The sequence below is a fragment of the Zeus faber genome (genome assembly GCF_960531495.2).
Source record: "Zeus faber genome assembly, chromosome: 4".
NCBI lineage: Eukaryota > Metazoa > Chordata > Actinopteri > Zeiformes > Zeidae > Zeus > Zeus faber.
In genome coordinates this window covers 27,597,699-27,609,324 of record NC_137191.1, presented here as the reverse complement: position 1 = coordinate 27,609,324, position 11,626 = coordinate 27,597,699, and the positions used below count along the sequence as shown (strand labels likewise).

At 45.5% G+C, this 11,626-nt stretch overlaps 2 protein-coding genes across 3 annotated transcripts; one reads left to right on the top strand and one right to left on the bottom strand.

The window, feature by feature from the left end:
• Positions 1-1,600: 1,600 nt before the first annotated feature.
• Positions 1,601-5,514, bottom strand: LOC307229527 (N-acetylmuramoyl-L-alanine amidase-like; the record flags this gene model as incomplete). The annotated part of the gene is made up of 5 exons (XM_079999526.1): positions 1,601-1,630; positions 2,945-3,242; positions 3,330-3,540; positions 3,749-4,597; positions 5,442-5,514. The coding sequence occupies 5 exons, from the start codon at positions 5,512-5,514 to the stop codon at positions 1,601-1,603; spliced, it is 1,461 nt and encodes a 486-aa protein (XP_079855652.1).
• Positions 5,515-7,062: 1,548 nt separating this feature from the next.
• trappc5 (trafficking protein particle complex subunit 5) lies at positions 7,063-10,002 on the top strand. Of its 2 annotated transcripts, none has more exons than XM_079999198.1 (3): positions 7,063-7,099; positions 7,314-7,584; positions 9,469-10,002. In XM_079999198.1, the coding sequence occupies exons 2-3, from the start codon at positions 7,315-7,317 to the stop codon at positions 9,763-9,765; spliced, it is 567 nt and encodes a 188-aa protein (XP_079855324.1). In that variant the 5' UTR covers positions 7,063-7,099; position 7,314; the 3' UTR covers positions 9,766-10,002. The 2 variants fall into 2 exon arrangements, with proteins under 2 accessions (XP_079855324.1, XP_079855323.1); XM_079999197.1 differs by having other exon boundaries at positions 7,068-7,099; positions 7,283-7,584.
• Positions 10,003-11,626: the final 1,624 nt, after the last annotated feature.

The window sequence follows — 11,626 nt, the reverse complement described above, 5'->3', positions numbered from 1 at the left end:
ATATGCAATATAAAATATATAGAAAATATATACCTAATTAAAAACAACATAAATAGGAATCAGAGTAATGAAGCGTATTGCACATATTTCGACAAATTGCACATCAGGGATTGTACTTTTTTCTATATATATTTTTTTAATAAAAACATTTCACTATGGATTTTTCACAGTTGTGTGTGTGTGTGTGTGTGTGTGTGTGTGTGTGTGTGTGTGTGTGTGTGTGTGTGTGTGTGTGTGTGTGTGTGTGTGTGGTCTACTGGGTGTGCTGTCGGTTATACAGTCTGACAGCCACAGGTAGGAAGGACCTGCGATACCCACACTTTGGGTGAAGCAGCCTATCGCTGAAGGAGATCTCCAGTGCCGTCAGAGTGTCACGCATGGGTGGGGTTCGTTCTACATCATGGATGACAGCTTCGCCATTATCCTCCTTTCTCCCACCACCTGCACCGGGTCCAGGGGGCCCGCCAGGACAGAGCTGGCCTTCTTGATCAGTTTATCAAGTCTCAGTGTGTGCATGGTTGAAAGGTGGAGTCTTTACTCCGTTGGAAAGGTTTGTTTTGGACTCGATTCTTAATATGGTTTTCCATATACTGTTGCTTTAAGTTTGTTGCTTCTGTCAATACACGATGTGGAAGAGAGAAGTCGTTTTGATGTTGGTAAAGCACTGCTGGTATTGATTTTCTGCAGAGTGGGTGCTCAAAAATAATTGTAACAAAAAAAGTATAAATGCGTCATAGTAAATTACGGATATATACAATATATACAAATCCTGAATCCTATTTTTTTATTATGACTTAATTATTATGACATTATGGGTCACTTACAATGCGTCTGCATTGCTCTTGATCACCACTAGAGGGAAGCACATGCACACATATTGTCATGCAAAGAATAATACTTATAATTATTATTCATTATTATTATAATGTAATAATAATTATAGTGGTGATTATGACTGTAATGTAATCATAGTAATAAAGCATTTGCTTGTTCACTGTTAAATATGTCTCAAATGGCATTTCGGTCTTCATCGATTCAGATTGTTGCATCAGTTTACCCCCACAAATCAGTTGGATTTTTTTTGATACGACAATAATTACATATTATGACCAATGATTATTATAATGCATTAGATTCTGCAAAAATAAGTCGTACACCCTGGGAGACTTCTATTGTATTGTATGCGTTGAATTTTGGTGCTCACAATTTAACACTTAAATGAGACACTTTTTGAGGAGGTGGCAACATCAGATTGATTGTAATGAAAAGGCTGCGAGTGAGAAGAAGGAATGAAATGCCAGGAATTTACTCCGTAATTTATAAATACATTGTTTTGAATAATCGGCTGATTGGTCTCGTAGTTCATATGCTGTACATTTCATTACAAATAAGTGATCTGGTGAACGTTCTTGTTAAATTCATCATGTGGCTAATCTGTAATCTGTAAAGTCAAGCCTTTATTTCTCTGTAAAGAACACCATACATATGTGAAGAACCACAGTATGATTGAAATCCTATATCTCTATTTAAAAAAGGACAGACAGATGTCAGACAGATATTAGCGGCACATTTATTATATATATCTTTTTGCCCGTCCGTTTCATTCTTCTGTTCCTGAAGGGGCAGCTTCCTGTCAAATCACAAGCAAAATGAAATGATTATGAAAAAGAAAATCATGGTTGCATGTTTAGTTTGACTAATTACCTGACTGAGTAAATACACTGATCAGCCATAACATTAACACCACCTGCCTAATATTGTGCTGGTCCCCCTTGTGCAGCCAAAACAGCTCTGACCCACCGAGCAATGTTTAGGAAGGTGGTATGTGTTAAACTACAGCAACATGAATGTCAGGACCCAAGGTTTCCAGCAGAACATTGCTCAGAGCATCACACTGCCTCCGCTGGCTTGCCTTCTTCGCATAGTTGTGCCATGATATAAAAAGAAACGTGATTCATCAGACCAGGCCACCTTCTTCCATTGCTTCATGGTCCAGTTCTGACGCTCACGTGCCCATTGTAGGTGCTTTCGGTGGTGGACAGGGGTCATCATGGGCAACTGACCGGTCTGCGGCGACGCAGCCCCATACACAGCAAGCTGCGATGCACTGTGTGTTCTGACACCTTTCTATCATAGCAGCATTAACCTTTTCAGCAAGTTGTGCTGCAGTAGCTCTTCTGTGGGATCCGACCAGACAGGCTAGACTTCCCTCCCCATGCGCATCAATGAGCCATGGGCGCCCATGATTCTGTTGCCGGTTCATGGGTTGCCCTTCCTTGGACCATTTTTGGTAGGTACTAACCACTGCATGCTCTGACCCAGTCGTCTAGCCATCACAATTTAGCCCTTATCAAAGTGGCTCAGATCCTTACGCTTGTCTCTTTTTCTTGCTTCCAACACATCAACTTCAAGAAGTGACTGTTCACTTGCTGCCTCATATATCCCACCCCTTGACAGGTGCCACTGGAACGAGAAGATCAATGTTATTTATTTCAACTTGTGGTGTGTGGATGGGGTGGTTTGAGCAGCCACACCTGATGCTCGTTGGTTGGGCTAACAGCAGTAGGTTTAAAAACCCGTCCACCCACACACTCAGGAAAGGGGCCTGTGTCATGACATGTTCAATCTGTTCCTGGCTAATTCCACCTAGCATTCTCTCTGCGATAAACTGATGTTAACAACCCCCTGCCGTCTGTGTCTCTGTGCCGTAGGGCCCTGAACGCGGCACTTGGGTGGCGTGGGGTAGGCCAAACGGCCACACACCTGTCAGTGGTTTTTATGTTGTGGTACATGATCCCATTGTCAGCTCAGAACCTCCGATATCTTGAATTGCATTGGCAAAAACCCGACCAGACAAAAGTCCTCGCCGACAAGTCAGCTCTGTTTTCTGCTGAGAGTCTGTAAATGATCAATGAGAATCCAAACAAAGGCCGCGCCTACGTACCCTGAAGTGATCCCAACGGCTGATTTCTGAGTAGAACGCCTCGCCCGGGCAGGAGGTGTAGTTGACCACTTGTCGGTGGCCCTGGAGGATGAAGTTGGCCGCCAGTCTCCTTCCGTCCACGGCGCATCGGACCAGACGATGGCGCAACAGATCCATGGAGTGGCGGTGCGGGAGGCTGGAGGTGTAGTTTCCGATGATGGACACGCCGTAGCCGACCGGGTTGTGGCCCCTGGTGTGCGTGCCGAGGAGATTCCACCCTCGGCCTTCGTAGACGTAGCCGTCAGATCCCACCACAAAGCTGAAGGTCAAGCAAAAGTAGTATCTATTCTGAGCTCTCTGTACGCTGCGCGACAAAGCGGTGGGTTTGAAACCGATTGGGAGTTACCTGTAGCCGATGTCGCTCCAGCCGCGGTCTTCCTGGTGGTAGCGCTGCATGGCCCTCATGTCTCTGGAGCACCTTGCGAAGGACAAACAGGGCGAGGAGGGCTCATAGGTGTGATGAATAAAGAGGAAGGGCAGGGGAAGAGCCAGGGGTACTGGTGTGCCCCGGTAAGCCTTCGCTCCCCACTGGCACCGTCGGATGATGGGAGGGCAGTCTGAGGAGGGGAGGCGAGAAGGACAGAAGAAACTTTTTCATTTTTGGGAGTTGGAGGTGTCATTGACATATACAGCATTCATAAAACTATAATAGCCATCATCACAACCCCTCTTTGTAACAAAGGTTCTTTGTTACGAAGTGAGTCCTTGCCCAGAAACCTTTTGGGGAAAACTGGGTCCCAATCGATAGAGAAGGTAAAAGCTTACCCCAATATTTGTGGATAAATTCTTGCAGTCCATCCTTGACCGCCTTCTCCACTCCAGTGTCCAGGGCGATCCATTCCGTCCCTTCCAACTTCCAGACCAACGCTAGTGTCTCCATCACCCGCTTCACAAGATCGAGGGGCTCCAGAATGGACCTCGAGATCTCTGTTCGCTTCGGGCTAATGTGACGGGCGATGCCGTCGAGCCCTCGGGCATCATCCAAAACATAACTGTAGTATCCGTTCAAAATCTGACTGAGGTTCTGAGGAGATTCGGAGGGAGCCGGGTCACAGAGGTCGGTGCCCAGTATGGCTCCGTCTATGCCCCCGTTTATTAGGGCGTTTGTGGCCAAGGTGGGCAGCCGGGCCAGCCTGAACACCTTTGGCAGGACCACGTTGTCCCAGCAGCCATCTGGCCCCAAGCGGTGCAAAGGAGCTATGTCCTGGAGGCTGAGAAAGGACAGGCCTAGTGTTCTGCCCAAGGTGAGAGGGAATATCTCCAACGTCTTGGCCCTTAGCCCCGCCTCGATGCCGAGTAGAAGGGGCGCCAGGGCCACCGTGGTGCCATCCGGGGCCAAAACCACCCCCCGCTCCTCTCCCTGGTCCGTCACAATGTGGTGGATGGCCTTGTCGAAGAAGCTGAAGGACGAGGCATTCAAGATGGCTGAATCCAGGGTCGTGGGCTCGTCGCGGCTGTTGGAGGCACCGAGAAAATGGACGGTGAGTGGGTCATCATGGCCCGCGGTCCTCCGGATGGCCCTCAGGAGAGCCAGTGGGTCGAGACCGGGGTTGGAGTCTTCGACTTGCCGCACGGCGCTGATGAAGCTTTCCATGTTTCGCAGGTGGGCGGATGCTGATGCCAAGAGACAAAAACAGTCATCACACAGCAACACAGAACAGCGGCCACACCTAAATGATTGAAATGTGATATGTGTGAATAAATGAGTGCTTATTTACTGTGCTTATTTGAACAATCCTAGAATTACAAAATAATACACAGTACCAAATACGATATGGTATTGAATGTATCTAGAACATAGATTAATTGTATTATTATTAGCAATGACTTTGAGGAGCTCAAATAATCATAAAGAATCCATGAACCACCTGATGAATTATTGTCAGTATATCAAAATAAGTCATGAAATAATATAATTGCTGGGTGAAACAGCTTTAAAGAAGGCTGGCTCTGGGCTGGGGATCTTCAGCCAGCGGCTCCTTCAGCTCCGCTGCAATAAGGGCCGTTACAGGAACTCATTCTTGCCCTCCGCAATAGCCACCTACAATGACTCCCCTCTGTGCCAGGAGAGGGAACTCCTCCTCTGAATGGCAATGCACAAGGCACATTTTTACTCCACATTTAACTTCCACTTATAGGCTTTACCTTTCACTAAATTAAATTCTATTTTCTTCTATTTTATTTTTATTTTTTGGCACAGTGGTTCTTGATATGTATATACACATATGCATATGTGTGTGTATATCTGCATATATATATATATATATATATATATAGTAATTGATTCAAAAACAATGTGTGCTTTTATAAATTATGTGTTTTTGTCATGTATGTCATTGCTGCTGCAACACTGGAATTTCCCTTTGGGGATTTATAAAGTATCTTTATCTTATCTTGTCTTTGAAATGTCACCGACATACTGTACCTCCAAGCAGTAACCAAAACTAGTCAACGTTACCTGCAGGTCGGCTGTAGAAGATGTGGGACGCTACGATCAGGATAAGGAAGAGTGCTGGTCTCGCCGAGGTCATGCTGTTTCTTCTCATCGAACTTCCTCTAAAGAGAAAACTCACGCCGAGATGGAATGCCCGGGAATGGTGAATCCTGACAAGACCAAATACGATTTGCAATGAGCGACCATTGCAGTTTACCTCGCGCTTGGTCGAAATAGGAAACAGCCTCTCTGCGGGGGACCTTTCAATATGCTGGCTTTGCAGAGCGTTTTGAGTTGCACAGGATGCGTTTTCGCGTGTTTTCCCGACAACTTTGCTGTCGGGTAATGTGGGTGTATTTGTGTGATTTTGGCCTTGTGTCCCAATGGGGGTGGACACTCTGTACATACAAATAGCTCCAAATATTGATTGACTCAGTTAAAGAGTCATACTGGAAACAAAGTCTGGACAGGCTGATCTAGTTTGTATCAAGGTTACAAACACAAATGAATAGTGTAGTGTTTTTTTTTTTTTCTTATTCCCAATGACAGTTGTTATGAGAGAAACCCTGTGATGAGATTAATGATGCAGCAAGGTTTTTATTTCAGAAATTAAATTTGATTTATGATCCCCCCCCCCCCCCCCACCACCACCACCTATCTGTTCCAAATGTTCAGATTGAACTAGGTTAAAGGGTCTTCAGGCAGTCTGCTCCCTCTCTGTGGAAAAAGTCCTCAGAATGAGTTAAGAGGTTTTTTTTTTAATAATCAAAATGATTTGAATGAATGAATTTGATTTTTTGATTTTGACTGTCAGCTGATGTCCCATGCAGAGATCACGTTCGACTAAAATAACACACAAAACCTGCTTATACTCGTGTAGGGGGAATACATGACAATGAGGTTTTTGTGATAGCCAGCAATGCAAACCACTGACTATATTATGGAATGAAAGGAGGCCGTCTAAAGACTCAAGTAAAATTCATCTTTAGCGATCTTTTTTTGTTGCAGAACTTTCGCAACCCTCTTTGTCAACAGATACTGTCTCATCCATTACTCTTGACGGGAAAACGGAATATTTAAAAACATTCCCATTCCGCACCTTTGATGCTGCGTTCAACTCAACCCGGACATCTGAAAACTCCCGACTTCCCACTTGGAAAAGTTGCAAAGGAAAGGACTTAAGAAGGATTTTAAAGTCGCAATTTCAGGGCCCATCGTTCGATCCCGAGTTTACCGAGACAACAGATCTCAGAGGAAAGCAGCACGGCGTCACACACGGCAAACAAAGGTGCTTTTCCATTTTTTTTTTTTTTTAATTATTCTTTGAAACCACGCTTAACGTCAATTTAAAGTCCTCTGTGTTTTGTGTTACGTTAAACATGCGTCGCTTGTATAATTCACAAGCTCGCCAAACAAACACCCATTCAAAAAAGCGGCCGTCAAACAGAGGAAAACATTCACATCGGCGGTGGTGACTACCAGCCACGCGAGGGCCAGTCAGAGGCTGTGAGGACCTCGCAGGACTGACTGGCGGAACCGGGCCGGGGGGGGGCGGGGCGGCCGTGCTGACTCGGAATGACCGATTTCCGAGCCGTTAACGAATGCGGCGTTAGATGCGGCGTCACGTGACTCGATGACGTTTAAACCCGGAACCGGAAGTGCTGCCAGCAATAACAACGTCGGTAAGAGAAAAGCCTCCATTCGCGACATATTTGAACATGTCGCATTCCACGTTTTAGATAATAATATGAATTTATCATATGAATTATAAAAAAAAAAAAACAACAGCTGACAAATTAGTGTCTAGTGGACAACATAGTATAACTCAATGTAAAGCTGTTTTGTTTGTTTGATTTTGACATTAGCTTAAAAAAGAAACCCCCTTCCCAAAAAAAGCATGGAGACTTGGTTCACCAGAGGCAAGTCCGCTATCCTGGAGCGGCCGCTCACCAGGCCCAAGACGGAGGTGAGCGTGAGCGCGTTCGGCCTGCTGTTCTCCGAGGCGGTGCAGTACTGCCAGGCCAGGGTGCACTCCGTGTCCGAGCTGCAGACCCGGCTGGCGGCGCTGGGCCAGGGTGTGGGGGCCAGCCTGCTGGACGTCCTGGTGCTGAGGGAGAGGAACGGCAAGAGGGAGACCAAAGTGCTGAACATACTGCTCTTCATCAAGGCAAGGGAAACAGACAAACGAACGCGGTGTTCCTGCAAAGTCTGGAAAGCTTTCAAAAACGCCTTCAATTAGTCTTTGAATTGTTTGTTTAAGAGGTAATAATGTTCGTAATAATCGTAATAATACAAACTATTTAGCATGGGTTTTGATTGAAGTTCAGCCATTGACCAGTTTCTGTCTACTGAAAAATCCGAGGCTTTTGAACGCACCCTAACGTCAGAAGCACTCGACCGCTCAGCGTCGTGGCCGTGCACATAAACATGTGGTCTGATTTATCCATATGACTCTTTGACAAAAATGGTTCACGTTCTTCTTTCTTATGCTCTAAATCCTAAGCCTAGTCGACCTCAAGGAAACTTTTATAACCTACCAGATTTATACCTAGTACCTCTGTGATGGATCAAATACATAGTACTTACTTGCAAAAGTATACAATTAAAACGTTTCTGATACCTGCAGTTACCCCGAAATTAGTGTTCAACATTCTGTTGTTGTAGTTTGCTACATAACTTTTGCTATAACAATTTCAACGCACATTTCCCCTTCCTCATTGGAATTGCACCCCCCTGCATCAACAAAACCAAAAACTCGACTCTTACCTCACTGGGCGCTCGTTCAGTGTGACATGGCGAGGCCAGCTGTCTGTGCCTCACAACCTCACCACAGGGGTGCCCCAAGGCTCGGTGCTAGGACCCCTCCTCTTTGCCATATACACCACCTCACTGGGCCCGATCATCCGCTCACGTGGCTTTTCATATCACTGCTGTGCGGATGATACTCAACTCTATCTGTCCTTCCTGCCTGACGACCCCACTGTCTCGACGCGGATCTCGGATTGTCTCGCTGACATATCCACATGGATGAAGGATTATCATCTTCAACTAAACCTTGGGAAAACGGAACTGCTGGTCTTCCCGGAAAAACAAGGTATTTATCGCATCATTGATATTCAAATTGACTCTCTATCTCTTGTTCCTACCAAGGCTGCAAGGAATCTTGGTGTCATTATTGATGACCAACTGACATTCTCGGAACATGTTGCCGCCGTCTCCTGGTCCTGCCGCTTCGTACTATTCAACATCTGAAAAGTCAGGCCGTACCTGACCCAATATGCCACTCAACTGCTGGTACAAACCTTGGTGATGTCCCGTCTCGACTACCTCAACGCTCTCTTAACAGGCTTTCCGGCCTGTGCGGTGAAGCCACTGCAGATGATACAGAATGCGGCGGCGCGACTGGTGTTCAACCAGCCAAAGAGGGCACATGTCACTCCGTTGCTCATCGAGCTGCACTGGTTACCTGCAGCCGCTCGCATCAAGTTCAAGTCTCTTATGCTGGCCTACAGAGTGATTGCTGGGAATGCTCCCACCTACTTAAATGCTCTTGTAAAAGCACATGTTACCTGCCGGATGCTGCGCTCATCAAATGAGCGTCGCCTGGCTCTGCCGACCGTACAACCACAGCAATCCAGGTTATTCTCATTTGTAGTTCCACGTTGGTGGAACGAGCTGCCAAAAATGACCAGAGCAGGGACCTCCCTCTCTGTCTTTAAGAAACACTTGAAGACCCAGCTCTTCAGAGAGTACCTCCTCCCCTAACTTACAATTACTTAGCACTACTTAGCAGTATTTATTGTAAACTAATGTCTCTGTTGCAATGTAGCTTGAATGTTATTCTCCCTTATAAGTCGCTTTGGATAAAAGCGTCTGCTAAATGACTAAATGTAATGTAAATGTAAAAACACATGAAAGTATTTCAAAATCATCTCAGTATTTAAACATCGCTCCCTGGCCCCAACGATGGGTTGACGGTGCAAGGTCGTGTTACACACATTACGTGAGGAGCAACCCTCATCAACTACACATTGACCCCCTCTCGTCACAGGTGTCTGTTTGGAGGTCTCTTTTTGGCAAAGAGGCGGACAAGCTGGAGCAGGCCAACGACGACGACAAGACCTACTACATCATAGAGAAGGAGCCGCTCGTCAACCTGTACATCTCCGTGCCCAAGGAGAACAGCACGTTGAACTGTGCCTCTTTCACCGGCGGCATCGTGGAGGCCATCCTCACCCACAGCGGCTTCCCCGCCAAAGTCACCGTCCACTGGCACAAGGGCACCACGCTCATGATCAAGTTCCACGACGCCGTGATCGCCCGGGACAAGTCGCTGGAGGGCAAATGAGAGTGGAGGGAAAGAGAAGGAGTGTGAGTGTGTGTGTGTTACATTGCAAAGACAATTGGTATAAAAAAACAAAAACGTAAACATATAGAAATCAAGGCCATTGTGGCTAAAATGGAGAGAAATATTGTGACATTTTGCCACATTTCACAATAGAGCCTGATTCCACACACATTTATGAAAATATGTACTTGTGTGGCTTTTTGTAAAAAAAAAAAAAAAGAAATGCAAATAAAACATTAAAACACGCTTTTGCCCCTACATCTTCTCAAGTATTAAGAAGGCAAAAAACTTAAAGTGTCAGAAAATGTATTGCATGCATTTATTTATATATATATTTTTGCCTCAAGCTGGGAAAATGCCCAGGAGCCCCGGCCACGTGCCCAGACTGCTGAGTCATGTGGTACAGGTCACATGACCTGCGTTGGGCAATGAGAAAGCAACCCGGAGCCTCTCGGACAGTTGGTCGCCGCCTACTCTGGGCGACGGAGTTCGTTGAGTCGCGGATATATACTTGTTAGTATTAATGAAGCGAATGTGCATTACGGCGGTACTCAACGTAACAATACAGCACTTTATTTAATGTAGTTTATTTAATTCTTTATATACGAACAACAGCCATGGCTGCCAGCGGTAACCACGGCGAACCAGGTAACTGTCACAGTGTCCGCGGTTCTAGTTCGGGGAGAACGTAGTAGCTGTTATTAACGGTATTTCTTTTATTACAACGTATTGTTATAGTTACGATTACCAGTACTGCTTCTGTTGTCTGTTTGTTATAACCGTGATTTAGAACTTCGAAGACGTCGCCGGAACATTACGATGAGTCTTGGGTGCGCTGTCATCCAGCGGGCACCGAAAGTAGATATTGGTGTCTTCTAGAAAAGTGTGGCTTGAGATTAGACACCGTGACACTCATTCGGTCTCTTCTGTCATATTCACTGAACATTTTGGGGGGTGAACTAATTGTAGTGACTAGCGTGAATGAAGGCTCACTCAAATAACTCCCCCCCCCAAGACCCCAATCCTCCCTCCCTCTTTCTCTTTCTCACACACACACACCAGCCCCCTTCAGCCATTCTTCTGGAATAAGTAGATTTTAGCAGTGTGGTTGTGGTTGTCTCATGCGGGATAATATGCATTATAGCACATGTGTTTCTCACTGCGATGAAGGGATAGCTAGCTAGGTTAGTATGCTTGTTATCGGTTGTACTGTAAATACTTTATTATCAGTGTGGCGATCGAGGTATTGTGTATGTCATTGTCAATACACAGCAACGCATTCGAATATTCAGGATATTTTTTTTTATACCATTTATTTTTTTCGGGTATTTTTGTCAATACTTTTTATTGTTAATATTATTATTATTAGGGGTCCAGCCCCGAAGGCTTTTTTGTTAATGAAAAACTGACGTCAGTAGTCTATGGATGTCATGGATACACTAATACAATGTGTATTCGGGGCAGTTCTGACATGCCGTCGTTAAAGTTTGATCCAGATCCATCCATTATTGTGGAATAATTTATTACAGGTACTCCTCACATAACGACCAAGTTCCGTTCCTACAACCAGGTCGTTAAGCAAATTGGTCGATAAGTGAGGACCTGCATTATGTCACCATAATGCAGGTCCTCGGCCATTGTGAACTCTAGTGTAGTGAATACTGACAGACTGCGGGAACGAGACTGAGACTGAGAAAGGGTGATGCGCGATATTGTACGCAGTGCACAATACCAGCTGGTCGGAGAGCTGTCCGCACGGTCGTTAAGTGAGGAGTACCTGTACACGATCATTTTTTTTTTCCATCGTTGCAAGCACACGCATGCGCAAATGACTTAGCACACAGGTCACATAATAGCGTTG